General features: G+C 42.2%; 1 protein-coding gene across 2 annotated transcripts; it reads left to right on the forward strand.

Annotated features, from left to right (window-relative positions):
* Window positions 1-1,923: 1,923 nt before the first annotated feature.
* RAC1 (Rac family small GTPase 1) lies at window positions 1,924-17,280 on the forward strand. 2 transcript variants are annotated; one of them, XM_074886436.1, is made up of 7 exons: window positions 1,924-2,171; window positions 8,980-9,051; window positions 10,361-10,478; window positions 12,839-12,895; window positions 14,541-14,603; window positions 15,343-15,502; window positions 15,665-17,280. In XM_074886436.1, the coding sequence occupies exons 1-7, from the start codon at window positions 2,137-2,139 to the stop codon at window positions 15,793-15,795; spliced, it is 636 nt and encodes a 211-aa protein (XP_074742537.1). In that variant the 5' UTR covers window positions 1,924-2,136; the 3' UTR covers window positions 15,796-17,280. The 2 variants fall into 2 exon arrangements, with proteins under 2 accessions (XP_074742537.1, XP_074742536.1); XM_074886435.1 differs by lacking the exon at window positions 12,839-12,895 and having other exon boundaries at window positions 1,949-2,171.
* The last annotated feature ends 650 nt before the right edge of the window (window positions 17,281-17,930 follow it).

The following is a 17,930-nucleotide window of genomic DNA, read 5'->3' on the forward strand; positions in this document are numbered from 1 at the left end:
TTTGTAATAATATTGTAAATTTTGGTGTACGTCTTTTTCGTGTAGAAAACTCTAATCACCCATCTGTTTTACACTGGACAAAAAAGATCCAGTGGCGGAATAGGTAGGTGGTGGGAAAGTCAGCAGCAGTTTAATATGTCTCTTGAATTTTCCCGTGTTCTTGGTCTCCCCAGGACCACGACATTAGACAGTCTTCATGTCTGCTCAATTTCTGTGCTGTGTCTCAAAGGCCTCAAGAGCTGTTGTAGCAGCCAAGAACAGCAGGAGCGCTGCGATACTGCCCACACCTCTCTTCCACAGCTCCCAGCTGCTGGGTAGAGAACAGTTGCCAGGTCATTGGCAGCAACAGAGTCTTGGCTTTAAGGATATTTAGCTTAAAATGACAAGTCATTTCAGCTTCCATCTGTATGAGGCAACATGGACGTACAAGTGTTGCAAAAATAGCCTGTCAGTTCACAGTGGTAGTTATGATGTTTTCCTTCCTCACTGATGTGAAATATCTGAGAATTATCTTTGCTCAGCGAAAGAAAAATGGAAGACAATAAATATCATGGAATGCTCTGTCCACTGATGAGGTTGCACTGTGTGGTATCAAAATAATTTAGAAATGTTCTGAAACTAATAGGAGATCAAATCACTAGAAGATCACCCGTGATGGTACACTGTATCAGTTTCAGTGAATTCATCAGCACTTTGCTGAAGCAGCACGTGCATGGGCCCTTTCCCCGTACTTGGAGTGAATGGCAACGCAAACGAAGGGAATAGTGGTCACGTGCATCAGTCCAACCAGAAGCTTCTCTGCCAAGTAGAGTTATGGTGAGAACTAATTGTAGAACTTAGAAGACTCCTGGGATCATTGGACCTGCTCTGCTTGACTTTTACTTATTTCCTGAAAATAACTGCTTTGCTTGGGGGGAAAAAAGAAACCCAAGGCGTTGTGTAGCCTGACAGTCCCTGGGCTATCCCATCTTGTGAAGAGTGATTATGCACCGATCTAGTTTAAGACTTGCCAGCAGAGCTTATTCATGTCACGGCGCATCAGGAGGAGGAGGGAGGGCGGCGTGAGGATCCATCGGTGAAGGGAACTGTCATGGCTCCGCACTGTGCTGGCGGAGGGACTGTCCCATGGCTGGTGGCTGCCTGGGGAAAATGGAAACCTACCCATGGTGGCACATCAGGAACGTCACAGGTTGTCTCTGGTAACTGGGCTTACATCCGCTCAGTCTGTAGGACAGACATAATTTCACATTAACATGCTTCACGAGATGTTAAGGATTAGATTGATGCACGATGTTCTGATAGCGGAGGGGTGCTAGGGCTGTGTCAGACTGTCTCGGGAGCGCAGAGAGGATCCACAGTGGTGTCAGAGACAGGTTTTTGTTGGAGAGGGGTTTGCCATGATGTGACAGCGTGGCTGCCAGGTCCACAGGCCTCCAGCGAGGTGGTGGACGGGGCTGGGCGGGACGATGCCCCGACTCGTGTCCGTGACCAGCTGCTGGCTGCAGACAGCCGCGCAGCCTCCCCACTGCTCCCCTGCGGCCTGAGTGCTTGTCTCCCCAGTGCCAGCGCATGACAGCACATTTCAGCAGGGCTCTGAATGATTAAAGGAAAAAAACCAAAACAAAACAAAACAAAAGCGGAAGCCCCTGGCCTGGCCCTGAGGCGGAGGGAGCCGGCGCGAGGCCCCGCCGCCCGCTGCCCGGGTTAGCAGCACAAGCATGGCGGCCGCTCGGGCTCGGCGGGAAGCGGGGCCGAGCGCGGCCGATCGCGCCCGAGGCCCGCCCGGCGCCACGGAGAAACCCGAGCGCTGCCGAAACGGCCCGAAGGCCGCTGGGCGCCGCGCGCCGCCGGCCCGAAGCGGCTCCCCGTGAGGGCGGGGGGTGTCGCCGAGCGGGCCCGAGGGCGGGGCCGCGGGGGCCGAGCGAGGCCCGGCCGGATGTGAGTGGAGCGGCCGCTTCCTGTTTCCCCGCAGTCCTCCCTCTCCCCGCCTTGGGTGGTGGCCGCTGCCTCGTCCCCGCTCCCAGGCACAGGGCGGAGGCGGCCGCGACCTGGTGCGGAGACCGCCGCCGGCTCCCTTCTTGCGCGGCCCTCCCCGCCCCTCTCAGCAGCAGGACCCGCCGCCGCGGCGCAGCCCCGATGCAGGCCATCAAGTGTGTGGTGGTGGGCGACGGGTAAGTCTGAGGGGACCCCTCGGTCGGGGCCTCGCCGTGAGGAGCTCCGCCGGCCCCCGGGGAGGAGGCGGGGGGGAAAGGGGGAAGGGTGTCCCGCCGTGGGGCGGGGAGCGGCGCGGGCCGCCCGGGCCCCGCCGCAAGTTATGGGCGGCCCCCCGCCGCGGGGCCCGGGCGCGGCCCTGCCGCCCCTGAGGGGTGCGGGGGCTCGGCGGGGCCGGGGGTGTCGGCGCCGAGGCGGGGGGGCGGCGGGGGGGTGGGTGGCGGCCGCGGCTTCCTGCTGGTGGCGGGGGAGGGGAGGGAAGCGTGGGGCAAGGCGCTGGCTGCTGCGAGCAAATGGTGGCTGCCTGGGGAGCGGGAGGGCCGGGGTTCTGCGGGGGTGTCGGTAAGCGGTGGGTGTCTCCGGGGCCCTGCGTGGCTGCCGGGAAGGTGCTGGGGCGGTGGGTGCTTGGCGGTGGCCGAATCGTTCCTGCTGGTGCTGGCAGAAGCGGCTCTGCCTGCCCGGCCCAGGCGGGTGTGCGCTGCGGGGTAGCTCTGGCAGGGGCGGGCAGCTTCGCCCGGCTCAGCCTGGAGCTGGCGCTTGCTTCTGGCGTTTCGTGTGTCACTGGGCGCACTGAGGAAATCAAAGTGTATTAAAAAAAAAAAAAAGTACAGTGCTTTTAATGATATGAGAAATTTAATATTGATTTGAAATATTTTTGAAATTAACAAACTTATTACTGTTTATAGCTTGACTTTTGACATCTGATTCTCGCAGTAAAACGAAATGAAATGTGCTGAACTCTAAGCAGATCACAAATGCTTGTGAGCAGAGACTGTTTTCCTGCATGCATACATAGTCTTGCAAGGTTCCTGTTTAAAAGAAACTGATAAAGCCCTTGAAGTACAAATAATTAACAATATACTTGTTTGTAAAGAACTGTTACATTTACAGCACTCTAATGTGGTGTTACTTCCAAGTGAAACAACTTGAGGATGCTTCTTAGCATCGAGTAAAGTCTTTAGGTGTTGGGTTTCAATGTGAGGAATGCTGGAATTGTGGTGGGGAAAGAGTTTGTGTGTCTACTACTTTTGAATGTTCTCCATGATTCTGTTCCCATCAACTCGGAGGCATTCTTTTACTGGATGTCAGAGCTCAGGGGAACATCACAGGCCGGCTGGAAAACAAGACTTGTCTTATGCAGTTTGAGAGGTTTTTTCCCTTAGGAGAAACAAAAATCCCAGTGTAGGCTGAGCATAATTGGTATCACAGCAAACTTCTGTAGATGACAGGAGTGAAGTGTAGCTAAATGGTCTTGCTGCTGTCTGTAATTTCACATGGTGGCTTAATCTTCAAGTTATTTGTGTGGAGTTGTTTTATGTTGCTTTGGTTTTTAAGATGTAGAATACCTAAAAAGGCAGCTAACTATGGTTGAGAGATAAATTTACTCAGTGAGACAACTTTGTTTTGCCTTACTGTATAAGATTTTGAGCAATATGAGCATGAAAGTGGTATCTTAACACAGGAAGACTTTTCATAGTAATGTGATTCTTTGAAGCTAGATAGGATAACTATGGACTGTTCTTTCGGTTATATTGATTTTTAAAGCAAACCAGTTGCTTTCTATCATATATATATTTTTTTTAATTCATCTGAACTGTATTGTTTGTGACAATGCTGTAAATAAATGTGATGCATTATGTTTGGCTGGGGAAAAAAGTTCAGTCTACTTCCTCCACTAGATTTGAGATCTCACCACAGACAAACTGTATAATGTTCAGTAATTCATTCAACAAAACAGTTTTTTTCATCATTTGCTTTGTAAACCATCCCACTGCCGAACATGGTTATTCCTCTCTGTGTTGGAAATGAAAGTCGTGTGACTCTACCTGAGTTTCGTACTTATGTGTGAACAAATTGCAGTTGTTTAATTTGTTTTCCTTTCTCCTTAGTTAGAAACAAATCTCTCTTAAGGCTTCATTCAGGTACTATTACTCAGTTTTGGTAGCTTTGTATCATTCTCCATGCGGTGTTTTTAAGAAATATTTAACTATTTGTGTTTTGTCTGTGCTGCTGCTGCTTCTTCAAAAGTTTAAGTGTTACAGGTATTCTAGGAAATGTGTAATGTTTGCCTTGGATAAGGCTGAAGCTTTAGTGTTTCTGTAAAACAATGCAAGTTAAAGATTTGCTTATGTAATACAAAAGTTAGGTATTGTTTTATGTACCCTCTGCAAAGATCTGCTAGGAACAAAATAAACAAAGCTGTAGAAGTACCTGTGTGACTTTTTTAAATTTGTAAATGAGTAGGCTGTTTCTCATACATAACTCATGTTTGTTCTTGGAGCTTGGACTGGTGTCTGTTTAGACAACTAATCTGACTAGAAAAAAATGGCATGTATGCTAGTTGTGCTATCATATTTTGCTCTTGATTTTTTTCTTTACTGAGGATTGTTTGGGGAAAAATAAATGGCAACTGTTGCTTTCACTCCTTGATGATACAGAGCAGTAGGAATGTGCAGGACAGATGAAGAGCATTCCACTTGAGTAACTGCAAGAATTGCTGTTGATTGACACTTGAGAAAAAGCATTGGTGTAAGTTATTTTTAGCAGCTTTTGTTTTCACTCTGAAAAGGCAGCTGTTAAGTGGTATGAAATCTCCCGTGATGTGGTGTAACGTTAGGGGAAGTTATGCATTTTGGAGAAATGATGACTAGATGCCACAGAAATGGTCACACTTCATGCTCTTTGGTAGACGCTTTTAAATTGTAGAAATGCTGCAAGAACAAGAACAGTGAATTAAGAGTCCCTGTTTGGAATTTTGCTTAATTTAAGGCCTTAGCTGCTAAAGCCATGTTGTATTTGATTTGATAGCTTGTTGAGAAGGGGGGTGGGGTGAGGTAGTTGGCTTCTTACTGGCTGTAATGCAGCGTTTGTGGAAGATGCAGAACACCTCAGGTCCCTCCAGTGCAATCTGTAGGGAGTGCAGTGACTTGAAATGTGCTAACTTGTGTTACCGAACTTTTGAAGTTTAAAAATGTTGTAGTATTGTAGGTACTGAACAGCATATTTGGGACAGGGTGTGTCATAGTGAGTAAAAACAGCTTATCTGGCAGAGCCGTATGTAACTAAATCTACTATGGCAAAAATACTGAACTTTTGATCTGAGGGTGTACTAGAGAAATCTCAGCTACTGTTCAGTGTTTGAGTGAAGACCTGGGCTGTGGTGCATCATGTCTGTTAGGGAGGTAGCTCATGTCGATCAGAGAAAGAAAGAAATAAATTACATAAAGCTTTTTATGAAGGCTGCCACCTGTTTGCAGATATCGGTGTTTCTGCAATTAAACCAGCAAGCACTTCAGCTGGCCTCCATTACCATGGCTGCAAATGGGAACTAAGTTCTCACAATTAGTTTTTAGTTGCGGGAGAGCAGGAGGCTCTAAGCCTTCTGTACAGCTCTGGTGCCTTTAGAGTGGAGGAAATGCTGGTGCAGGTCCTCCAACAGCATTTTCAGTGCATGTCACATAGCATGGCTCCAAGCAGCTCTAACACAGTGGGGAAACTCCATAAAACTTGTTAGCATAAATAATGGCAGGAAAGAGATGACATGTTTTGTTTTCAGGAATTAATACCTATGTGGTTATATAAATACATTGATTCCTGGATGACACCAGGAAGCAATAAGGGATTTGGTGCTCTCTTTTTTTTTTTTTTAAGTCTTTCACTTATTGTTAAGTGGTTAAAACGCCAAACTTCTGTAGGCCATATTTTTAATTACAGTCAAATGTTACTAGTTTCATTATGTAATAGTGGGTGGACAGAGTTATGATTAAGTAGTTGCTAGAAATCTTGTTATGACTAATCTTGGTTTGATGTTATTTTAGTTTCTTAGTATCAGCCTTTATGTACAAGGATTTATATTTTGCCAAACAGAATTCTCTTTAGGGGAGTTGCTTTAATACAGAAGTTGGAAGTCTAAAAAAGTTGATAAAGTACTTGGAGAATGTACTTTATTTATAAAGGTAGGCATTAGTGTTTATTTTTAAGACTGGTGACCGATCTGATTCATAGGGCAGTGAGCCAACAGGCAAGAAAGGCAGGAAACCTAGATGGAGCAACTCTGAAACAGAGTTGTTGAACGTGTTTTTTCTTGTTTAAATGACTCTGGCTGATTGGTGTTGCAGAAACACACTACAGGCACTTCTAAGCTTGGAATGAAATCTCTCACCACCTCCTTCCTGCACTGTTTTGATTAGCCAGAGCAGACTCACCAGTTTCAGTGCAAGGTGAGCAAAGGAGCCTGGGTGCAGAGAAAAGTTCTTGATTCACTGCTGAAAATGTTGAGTTCAACATTAATTTGTTAGAAGCTTAAATTACCTATAATGAACTTACTGGAAGATGAAACAGGTTCTAGAAGTGTGAGAACGTGTAGCCTCTGCACCTCCAGAAATTTCCCAAAGAAACTGGCTTTTGCTTCTCTTGGTATTTTGGAGGTTTTCACATTTGTCCTTCTTAAGCTGGACCAGCGTAGCCCACTTCATAGCGTTGTGAGTGCAAGTCAGCAATATGATCAAACTGATCTGACTGATAGCTCAAGCAGCTAAAACAGCGAGTTGTGTGAAGAGCTTTCCTTAAGTCCTTGTTCTGGCTTGTTACAGAGTCAGTGAGTGCTAGTGCAAGAGATAAGATGGTATCTCCTCTTTTGACAGCTGTTAAATTAGCTAGCTGCCTTGTCATACTGCTGCCCAGTTCTTTCCCACAGAAGTTTTTGAAGGGTAAATACCTCTCCTGCTTTTGAGCACAAATATATCTCAAGCTTTTGACTACAGGAAAATGTTCAGAGGTTGTACTTGTCAAGAACAGAATTAAATGCCCCCTTTTTTGTTGTTGTTACAGCTGGGTAAAAGGGAGTGCATGGTGAAAGGAAAAAAAAAGTCTCAGACTGTACAAGGAGCTGGAATCTTGTTTCCTTAGAAGCAGGTGTGAAAAGTAGTGTGGAAAACTGCATGGTATGATCAGAGAGAGTTGCAGCAGATGGGATGTTATGCTAGGTGTCAGCTCAGAAACATAAAATTATAATTAAAAAACGGACATGTAGGATAAAATCCTAGATAATTTTGCGCACCGAAGCAAGTCTTTCATAGCTCAGGCATTTAAGGTAATGTTGTCAGATGCTGCTATCTACTTCTTGAGCCAATGCAGTATGGAACTGCTTGAAGTTTAATGGAGAGACTTGTTACAGATTGAGCTACAACAGAGGTGGTAATTTATGGTTGTGACAGAGCTCAAATTTACTTAACCTGCGAGTCACTAGGTAAGGCTCGTTGGTTAATACTCAGTGTTAAATCATTTTAAGTAATGTTTTGAAGATGGTCTTTGGTAAATGAGGGGACAGTCCATGTGCTGACAAACCAGAAGAAATGCAGTGATTTAAGTGGAAGATACATAGTAAAATCCAGATATGAATGCCTCAAGGTTTGCAGCTGGAGAGCTAGTAAGCCCTTGAGTAAAGTTTGTTCCTGTGAGTTTGGTTTTTTTTTTTCTTCTGCAGAAGCTAAAGGATAATAGGATATTTTTAGCAACACCATTTGGTTCTTGGGTTTGGTTTGTGTTTTGTTAAATATTAACTGTAGTTCTAGACTAAAAATTTAATGAGTTCCTTCAGCTTGTGGAAGGATTTAGTTCAGGAGGTTCATGAGTCAAATCTAATACAAATGGCCAGATTATATGTGTAAGTACAGTAAGGCTTCAAAGTTACTGCTGATTTGCTTTGAGCAAATTGTTGTAGTGATAAAACATCTGCAAGACAGTGCAGTTTTCCTTGCATGGGAGTTTGTTTGAGAAAAGTGATCGGGAAGACTGTAAGTCTGGGCGTTATTGCTTTTGAGGAACTGGTTGTACACTCACCCCCTGGAATCTCTTGCACTTCTCAAGTGAGAAGTCACCGTGAGAACCAGTCTGCAGTGTCAAAACACCTTTGCAGAGTCTATTTTAAAAAAGAAATAGGGTCCAGTTTCAAGTTTTACAACCCTTTAATTGAAACTGTAACAAAAATTCAATGGTGGTGGTAATCTAATGTTTGACTCTAGATAAGATGTGGCAGGGAGGGTGGAAAGAGAAGGAACTGGCTGCCAGTTTTGAAAGAAACCTGGAGCAGAACCTTGTCTTGCCCCCATGTGAGGCTGTTCAGAATTAGATCTGTGGGGAAAGGTCTGGTGTTCCAAGTTCTCCAATACTGGAATGTAATTTATCTATAAATCAGTTTATGAGATGTTTGAATAGTTGATGAATGCATGTGGGGAGTAATTTTGCAATAGCAATAAATATTGTGAGGATTATAATTTGTGTATTTTCCTCAAATACTCAAAAGTAACGATGTGTTGAGAAATTGTACTTCTCAAGGTTTTTCAAACTTATGTGGAAGTATACCATTTTCTGGAAAAGGTAACAGTTTTGGAATTGTGTAAAGGGTATCTGGAAATACTCTTCAGGACTTTTTTAATTTCAGAGAGCTGGAGTAAGGTGGTCTTGAGTATTCAGTCAAGTGACTAGCAGATATTAGTAGTCTTATTAATACTTGTGGGGTTTTTTGTCTAAAGATTATCAAAATCTGTTAATTTACGCTTCAAAAATGGATGCTTGTATTAGGTGTGTGTTCATTGCCAGTAATTTCAAGGCTACAGTCTATTAGCTCTTTTCCTGCACAGTAGTGACTACTGACACTCAATTGTTCCTTAGATGACTGGATATAATCAGTCTTTTTCCCTAAAAGGAATACTATTTATCATTATTCAAGATGAATGTTTTTTACATGTGCACTTTGTCTTTTTACAGTGCTGTAGGTAAAACATGCCTACTCATCAGTTACACAACCAATGCATTTCCTGGAGAATATATACCCACTGTGTAAGTACTTATAAAATCCTAAAAACTCTTATGTCAACTTCTCTGTGCTTACTGCCATTCCAGATTCCTTATTTGAATTGGCTGCAAGCACCCTCACTTTCATCTTAAAAGTGTAACTTGAGTATCTAGGTGTCAGGAGAAGCACTTTGGGCTTAGTTGTACCTGTGCCTGTTCATGCTCCATCAGTTTAGCCTCTCTGACCTCTAGGCCTAGCTTATTATATACTAACATTTATCAGATGTTGTTCTTTTAAAATAATGTGTTATTTCTATCTTTGATATCATTCATAATAAGCAGTCCCAAGGCTGAACAGCTTGTAAAACATCGTATCATGGTCAGAAATAGTTGGTTTATATGACTAGAGATTTTTTTTTGTTCCTTCCACTTTTTGTGCTCCTGCCAATCCTGTGCTAAGCCAGCCATGGCTCTAGCTTCAGGCATGATTGTGGGGATTAATTTATTTTGGTGCTTCCCATTTTCCTGCATGTAAGGATTTGTCAGTATCGGTATTAGTGGAGTTCTCTTTTTGATGGCCTGTTGGGGGGAGGTGTTTATACAGAGCAGCTTCTTTGCTCTTTTTGGATGTCTCTATCTGGCTATCTTGCTCTCTAAGTATTGATGAGTTTTTCAGATAACAAAATATATTCTAGTGAGATGTACAGGTGACTTTACCCTTCCAAGACCTTGTCTTAATTACTCCCATTTCCTTTTTTCGGTCTTAAACTCTCATTTTTACATCACCGTGTGCTTGTGTTCCAGTCAACCTAGTTTAGCCTTCACAAGTCATTAAAACCTTTGCAACTATAGTAGTGATGAGGTAAAAATCACACCTCTACTGGCCCCTCGTTATTAATTTTGATATTTTATTGGAGAGGTTTTTGATTAGCAGGATTAATAAGTTTTGCTTACCTACTGTTGTCATTAAGGATTCCTTGGTTGTTGCTCAAATCTCCTGTTCTGAATCTTACAAAATGAAACTAACTTGCTGGATGTCCCACTAAGACTGGAAAGGGCTTGCTAAGTGCATCACCTGCTTTTCTGTACTTACTGAGATGAACACTTCCTTTGGAAGAGCAATGAAAAAGATGACTTCTATTCAGACTGGACCAAGTCTGTTGTGCATATTTTTTCTTTCCACTACCCCATGCCAGGCTCAGTATTTAAAGAACAACTGTAGGGTTTCTGGGGAGCAGAAGGATACAGTAAAAATGTTTCCCTTTGTAGTGTTCCCAGTCAGGACTCTCTAGGAAAAAGACCTTGGGTGCCCCATTTCACTGCAAGCTAATGCAGTTAACTCTTTATTTTTCAGTTTTGACAACTACTCTGCTAATGTAATGGTCGATGGAAAACCGGTCAATCTGGGTTTGTGGGATACAGCTGGTCAAGAGGACTATGACAGACTACGTCCACTCTCCTATCCGCAAACAGTAAGAACTACAGTGTGAAACTAGAAAAAAAAAATCTGTACAGCTTTGTCTAACATAAAGGTTTTTTCTTTCTGAACATAAGGCCAACGTTGTCACACGTGGAGTTGTATTTATTAGTAACAGTGACTTGTTGCAAGCTACCTTCCTTCATCTTACATGCTGTAGTTGTAATGTTATAATCCTTGATGTGTGTACAGTTGCACAAATGTTAAAATTTGCATGCTTGTGTATTCGCATGCACTGATACATGTTGGCTTTTGTGTAGCTGCAGCCTCAGAAACAACTGGAATGCTTGATTTAAAACAAGAAACAAACAAACAAAAACCCCAAAACAAACCAAAAAAACCCTCTGTGAACAGTCCCATCAGCTAGTCCATTGATTTTAAGTTTAGCATGCCTGCCAAAAGCAGGGTTTGTTTTTGTTTTCAGGCCTGCTGTTTGGCTGCAACCTGACACTGTCACTGCTAAGCACTTGATATTGTTTAGTCTCTGAAGATGTTCTAAATGTGAAAGAGGCAGCACTGAATGAAGATATTATTGGTATTGACAGAGGCTGCATCAGAACTTTCGAATGTACTTAAGCCTGTGGTTATTTTATTATTTACTGTAGTTTGTGCTATAACATCAATACAAATGTGCTTCTGTCTTCCATGCTTGCAATTGGTTAAGTCCTGTCGGCATGCTGCATCTTTCCTTGTCTAAGGAAAATGCTGAAGTAATCTGCTCTCTTCTTTCCAGTGTGACTTCAGCTACAGTTAATCTTTGTAGAGGCTGGTTTTCTAATCTCTTCAGAGCAGTTACTTTTATCTGGTGGAGCTGTGCTATAGGTAAAGAAAGGTGGTAATTTACAGGGTTTTTTGGCATTGATTACTGTTGTTGTTAACTGTCAAATATATAGTCAATGCTAATAATGTAAAATGCAAAATTGTTCCAGTTATTCTACAGCATAACTGCTCCCTTGAATAATGTGAATCTTACTTAATGAACTCTGGTGCTTTTTTAGTAAACTGACTTAATTCACAATTTTCCTTAATTCACTGCTCACTAACTCTTACAATTAGGCTTTTCCATCAGTTACGATACCCACGATGGATATGAACTTGCCAGTTGTAGGCAACTCTAGTAGAAATGGCGGAAATATCTGCCTTTCCTAGGAAGAGAGACAGTGGAAAGCTGTTTGTTTCTAATACTTAGATATTTATAGGATACTTAGAACTTAAGCTTTGCTTAACATTGTGAAAATATTTTCAAAAAAGTATCTCAGGGTAGAAGGAGGTATGTTGAAAGATTTCTCAACAGTGTGAGAAGGCAGAGTTGTAAGGCAGAAGATTGTTCTTCCCTGTGACAAAGGGACAGAATGCATGTGCATGTCTTCAGCCTGCTAAAAGAACTGTGGCTTTTTGATAGACTGCAAAAGAATTCCATGTCAATCTGAGCGTACTTTTGGGAAAAAATCTCTTCTGTACAAGCATGTATAACTGTTAAGTAAAGGTTTGAAGTACTTTCAGTTACTTGGATTGTGTTTTACAGCAGAAAATGAAACAGGGTGGTAAGTCTTGGATTTACGAAGCAGTCCAGATTTTTACACTTACACAGTATGTAAGCTTCAACATCACTTAGGGAGAAAACCCCACAAAACTAACAAAAAGCACAGAGGAAGAGAACAGTGGAGCTGATGAAGCCAGACTTTTTTTTATCTGTATTCAGCCTCCCCCTTCCTTTGCTATGCTATTTAAAACTTGCCCCTCACATGTTCTGGTGGCCCTCTCTTTCCCTATATGGGCACCTGAACTAGGTTGTGGGCAAGGTGAAAGCAGGTATTGCTGATTACTTGGCCAATATGTGTATCTCGATTAGCCAACTGGCAGTTCGACAGCTGTTAACTTCACAGGAAGAACTTTGCCATAGCGGAGGCATTAATTTATATGTTTTTCCCTTATTCATATTTTTATATTTTTCAGATTTCTCTCTATATACTGAAATTTAATACCTTCTCCTGAATGTATTTGAAATCTACTGGTATTTCAAAATATTGGGGGAAGGACAAAGTTGGGACAGAAAAGGTGGTTAACTTCATTTCCTCAGGAGACCAAATCAAAAAGAAAAGCTGGGAGGATGCTTTCCATGAGGGGTTTGCTCTTGCAAGTTTCCTCTGACAATGCAGACAGACATTGAGAGGTTTAGGGGGAAGTTTGGTGCTCTGTTCTGGAGGCAGGTAGTTGGTTGTGCTGAATTACAGGGCAGCATCTCTCTCAAGAAGAAGAGCCATGTTGTGAATATTTGTGAGCACACACTGCTGACTGAGAGAACGTTTTCCCTTAAATCCATTTAGAAGTAACTTTATCTCCTACTGTTACTAGGTTGGAGGAACCAATGGTAAGAATCTATCTTCCAGTCTGACAGATCAACCTATTGCCGTATGTAAAACTTTAAATAAACTTCAGTTCCAAGTTCTGTCATCTTGTCTTGCTTATGATAGTGATAAATTGGCCCCTATTTTTTAAACAGCTACTTTTCTTGGAACTATCAAATTACTAGATCTGAGAACTGTTAGCAAATCTCTCTTTTTGTTAGCAAATCTGAGTTGCTAAGACTAAACCTTTCGCAAATAGTTTTTCTTCTTACTTACAAAGATTGGTAGTGTGCAAGACACCTGAAATCTTCAAATAATTCCTCGTGGTTACACTGAATTTTTTGATCTCTGGAGCTAGAAAAGGAGAGGGTCTGCATAATGTGCAGAACTTCAGTCACCACAAACCTGCAGAATTGGAAACCAGAAGTAGTGGCCATAGTATCACATGATTTGATGTTGTTTCTTTCTTCTTCTGGGACACTGCTACGGAAACTTGTTGGGGTGATGCATGAACAACTGGGTTGCAAGTGCTTAGCAGTGCAGATGTCAGATGCTGACCTAACAAAATGCCTTGAAATGCAGCACAATCAACTAACATTCTGAAATGCCTGATTCTGTACCACATTTGATACTGGAATAAGTACGGATGCAGAGGTAGGTTGGGGGATATTGGGCTTGTTTGAGAGATGCTTATTGAGTTTTGAGTCATACAACAAGATTACAATCTTCCTCAGCTTAGATGGAGAAAACGATTCTGAATGCTTGTAGACTACAGTGTCATGTATGAAGCTCACAGGTTTTTGACTGTACAGCAGTTAGTGTAAACATGTGCTCTAAAATGTTTTTACCTGCATTTACTTACAATCTATCTTCTGCCTTCAACTGAAAAGTGAGATGTGTAAGATCCCTGAAAACACCCACTTTTCTCTCTGCTTCCTTATTATTTAGAAAGAGAAGGAGCTTTGTGGTTTTTAATACCCTTCTCAATTCTAATTTGGTTGTATTCTGAAGTCTTTGCATACTGACATTCAGTAGAATTGACAGTTCTACAAGATTCTTCTGATTTGGGCATGGAAGTAATAATTGTGAAAACTATCATTTTATGTTTTTTTTTTTTAATTCCATACTGAGTACTTTGCCATTTAAGACTAATTTAGAGTAGTATATTAGTGCTATATTCGTATTTTAGAAACTGGGGCCAATGGTAACACTTTGCAACACCCTATGCTGATGAGTTGCACATCTTTTGGGGCTTAGATCACTTAAAGGTCTGCAAAGAGTATCCAGCCTCAGGTTAGAGGCCGGTCTAACAACTTGTTGCTGCTTCCTGGGTTTGTCAAGGATCTGCAGTGTTAGGTTTTGGTGGTTTTGGGGTTTTTTTGAACGTCAGTGAGGGAGATGACATTTTGAGGAAAAAAGCTTGCAGTGCAGTGGTATTAGCATTTTAGTTGCTGGCTACTGCAATAGCTGATTTTAAACTTGATTACAGTCTATTTGTTGTTGGTTCCCCCCACCCTTTGTGTCTGCTTGTAGCTGCCTGGGAAGGGATTTCCCTCTGGGAGAGCTACTGCTAATGGTCGTGTGCAGCTGTATCCTTGACCTTGCCTTTTGCAAGTGCGATAGAGGTGCTGTGACACTGGCCTTTTCAGGGTGAGGAGATTTTGTGAAGGTTGCTCTGCTGGGCTAACTTCTATCCACTTGTTTTGCAGGATGTCTTCTTAATCTGCTTTTCCCTTGTGAGTCCCGCTTCCTTTGAAAATGTCCGTGCTAAGGTAAGTACAAGCTGGTATCACTTTGTTTCTAAGGGTTCAGCATAGTGTTCACTTTATAGCAAGTGTCTGGAAAATATTAGGTGATTTTTAGTTACTTTTTTTAAATTTTGGTTTTGGCAGGCAATGCGAAATGTAGTTTGAAAAGGCAGAAATCCATTTGCTTAACTTTTAAGTCACGAAAGTTCAGGGCACATCAAATACTTTAAGTATGAATCATTCCTTGATACATTGATGTGGTAACAGTAGTTTTCAGCCAACAAGGTGGTAAAATCACAAACAGGAACTTCCCTTTTAATGCAATTTAAAGAAAAATACTAAAGCACAAATGCATGTAAAAATTAGGTTGATACTTGCTTCTAGCACCAGCCAGGGGTCGAGCACGTGCTGTGCTGCTGTTGCAGTCTGTCATGCCGTCGGACAACTGAGTGTACGGCACTGTGGAGACCTCGCGAGTAAGAGGTGGTCTCATGGGTGAGGGAAATGCAGATCAGGGGTTTTCTGGTGTGTGGAGAAAGTACAGCCCTTAACAGGGTACATTTTTTAAGTCTATGGAAATACCTGTTGCAAAATATTTTTAATGAAGCCAGCTGTAAGCTCTTTTCTAATACTGCCTTAATGGGGCCTTGTGCTCTCCCCTTTACTCCTTGACTCTTGAAAGGGTCACCAGCCTTTTAGTCGTAACGTTTGAGAGCCTTTGTGGAAATCCATCCCCCCACACAACCTGTGCTGTTTTTTGCAGTGGTATCCTGAGGTGCGGCACCACTGCCCCAACACCCCCATCATTTTAGTGGGCACCAAACTCGATCTCCGGGATGATAAGGACACTATTGAAAAACTGAAGGAGAAGAAGCTGACTCCCATCACCTACCCACAGGGCCTTGCCATGGCAAAAGAGATTGGTATGACGGCAATGGGGTTACTGTTGGCTTGATCTAAATTTTGGTTGTGGAGGATGTTGTACCTTAATTAAAGGAAATGCCTGGCTTCTGTGGTGGAGGCGGCTAGAAGCAGCACTGCTCCCATTGTGGAAAACTTTGTAACTGCCTTTTTGCTCTCCACAGGTGCAGTGAAATACCTAGAATGCTCAGCACTTACACAGCGAGGCCTCAAGACAGTGTTTGATGAAGCTATCCGAGCAGTTCTGTGCCCCCCTCCTGTAAAGAAGAGGAAGAGAAAATGTCTGCTGCTGTAAACGTTACCCTCCCCCACCCCACTCCAAACCCTGTGCTTTGCTCAGAACAATGGAGCATTCACATTCAATGCCAAGTTTTTCTGTTATAAATTAGTTCTCTTCCATAAAGTCTTGAACCAATCAACAATTTCATGGTTTCATTTGTTTAAAGTATGAAAGTTAACTTGCATTCTTCTAAAAGCAAACTCCTGAGAAGACAAACCTATGTAAAGCCTTATTTTTAAAATCCTGTTCTTGCTCAATTAAGTGTTGCCAAACTATCTGCTGAACTAAGTTGCATTGTTGTGCTATGAACACTAAGCACTAAACTGTTTTTTAAAGATTCTTCTTGAAGATGACTCTAATTTCTGGTAGGAAATGCAAAAACACTTTCTAGTTTTTCACAGTAAGTAACAGTACCGTATAATTAGCAAAACACTGCACTCTAATGTGTTTTATTATTAAATGTTTTCTCAACCCAGTCATTGCATAGTGTTGTATATCGATCCTAAATCTTTGACAATGACTGACACCCTCAAGTCACAGTGTAAAATGCTTTATCATTGGTAAGGGCTTGGTTGCAATCTAGTTCTTGCTGCTGTGATTTAAAAAAATAAATAAATAACTATTCTTACTGAAGTGTATCTAGTCCTTTTGACAGCATTGTATTGTGATGGAGAAATGGAAGATTGGGTTGGATCAGATGCTGGTGCCAGACAGTATTTTGACACTGTACAGATGACTTGCACTACACTGCCAGGGTAGCTGAAACTGAATTGACTTCTAGTGCAGGTTAAAATCAGAGACCGTTTTCCCAGAGGTGCAGTAGTGAAGAGGTTGGTGTTCACAGGTAAATCCCGTTGGATTTCAGGTAGGGCATTCATTTAGGTACAATTCTGAACCAGTCATTCCCACAAGTTGTGTAGTAAATGCTTTTTCTTGTAGAATCTTTTCTTACTGAGCAATATAACTTGTATTTTAAAACCTTTCTGATTATAAAATTTGCCTTTTTTTTTTTTTTGGTAGAGTAGAATGTTCAGGCATATTCTCCTTATTTTCCTGTTTTTTCTGACCCAGTAAGTTATGCTTTCTGAGGAGCTTTTAGTCCATTAACTAGGTGTAAAAATCATGTGAAGCAGCTTTACACATTTTAGTAATTTTTATATTTTAAACCTCTATAAACTATGAACCTTCTCAACTGTCACTGCCGCTCTCCCCACCACTGTAACATGACTAACGCAGACAAGTGTTCTCTCTGTCACTCCATGTACATGTGCAGCATAGATTGAGTAATGGTGACTTGGGTCTGTGAGGTTCTGTAAATTAGTGCTAATGTTCTGTACATTCTAAACTGGCAGGAATACAATGTTGAACTACACCCTTTCAACCACTAAAGCAAAATTTAAAAATAAAAGTTGCAAAATTGTGAAGTTTTTACATTGATCTTTTGCTAATGCAATTAGCAGTATGTTTTGCATGTATGACTTAATAAATCCTTGAATCACATGTGTGGTAATGTTTGAGTTTCTGAGCAAGTGTTCTCCTTCTTGTACCACCCTGAATAATCTTCTCTCTTTGGGTGCCTGCAGCAGTGTGGCCTTCAGCTCTCCTCAGGGGCCTGTGTGCAAACCAGAGGCTCTTTCACTGATGCTCTGATGTTAAGAACCAAAATTAAATATGGTACTTTGCAATGTTTTTCAGAGGCTGGCACGAGCATTTGCATTGTTACAGCTCAAATGATGTTTTAAAGCTACAGCTGACCAGGGAAAAACATACCTGTTTCACACCGGTGTATGCAAACAAGAAGTGCTTAGTTAAAAACCTGTTAGTTACTTTAACTGTTTGTAAAACCATGGCTCTGGTGCAGTACTGTTTGTGCTTAAATGCCTCATTTTCAAGGTAGAGCCAGGCGCTAGGGCTGTGAGCACCCCCAGGCTGCCCCCTCCCTGGGGAGGAGCAGGGGCTGGGCCTTTGCTGGGGTGTGGCCTCACCTTGCACAGCAGCTGTAACCTAGTAAGTGGTGTCACACCCAGCACACCTGAACATAAGACAACACTTTTTTAGAGCTCATTTTATTTTGTCTCCATATTAAGTATCACAGCAGGAACATCCACATGGTTATTCTCAACCACATCATAGTACTTCTTTCAGTATTT

This window comes from Strix uralensis, chromosome 16, assembly GCF_047716275.1.
Source record: "Strix uralensis isolate ZFMK-TIS-50842 chromosome 16, bStrUra1, whole genome shotgun sequence".
In the NCBI taxonomy this organism is placed as follows: Eukaryota; Metazoa; Chordata; class Aves; order Strigiformes; family Strigidae; genus Strix; species Strix uralensis.

Excerpts from the sequence above, each read along its gene's own strand:
- RAC1 (XM_074886436.1), top strand. The coding sequence starts at position 2,137 with ATGCAGGCCATCAAGTGTGTGGTGGTGGGCGACGG. Across the intron at positions 9,052-10,360 it reads GGAGAATATATACCCACTGT|TTTTGACAACTACTCTGCTA; the intron begins GTAAGTACTTAT and ends TTTATTTTTCAG. Across the intron at positions 15,503-15,664 it reads TGCCATGGCAAAAGAGATTG|GTGCAGTGAAATACCTAGAA; the intron begins GTATGACGGCAA and ends TGCTCTCCACAG.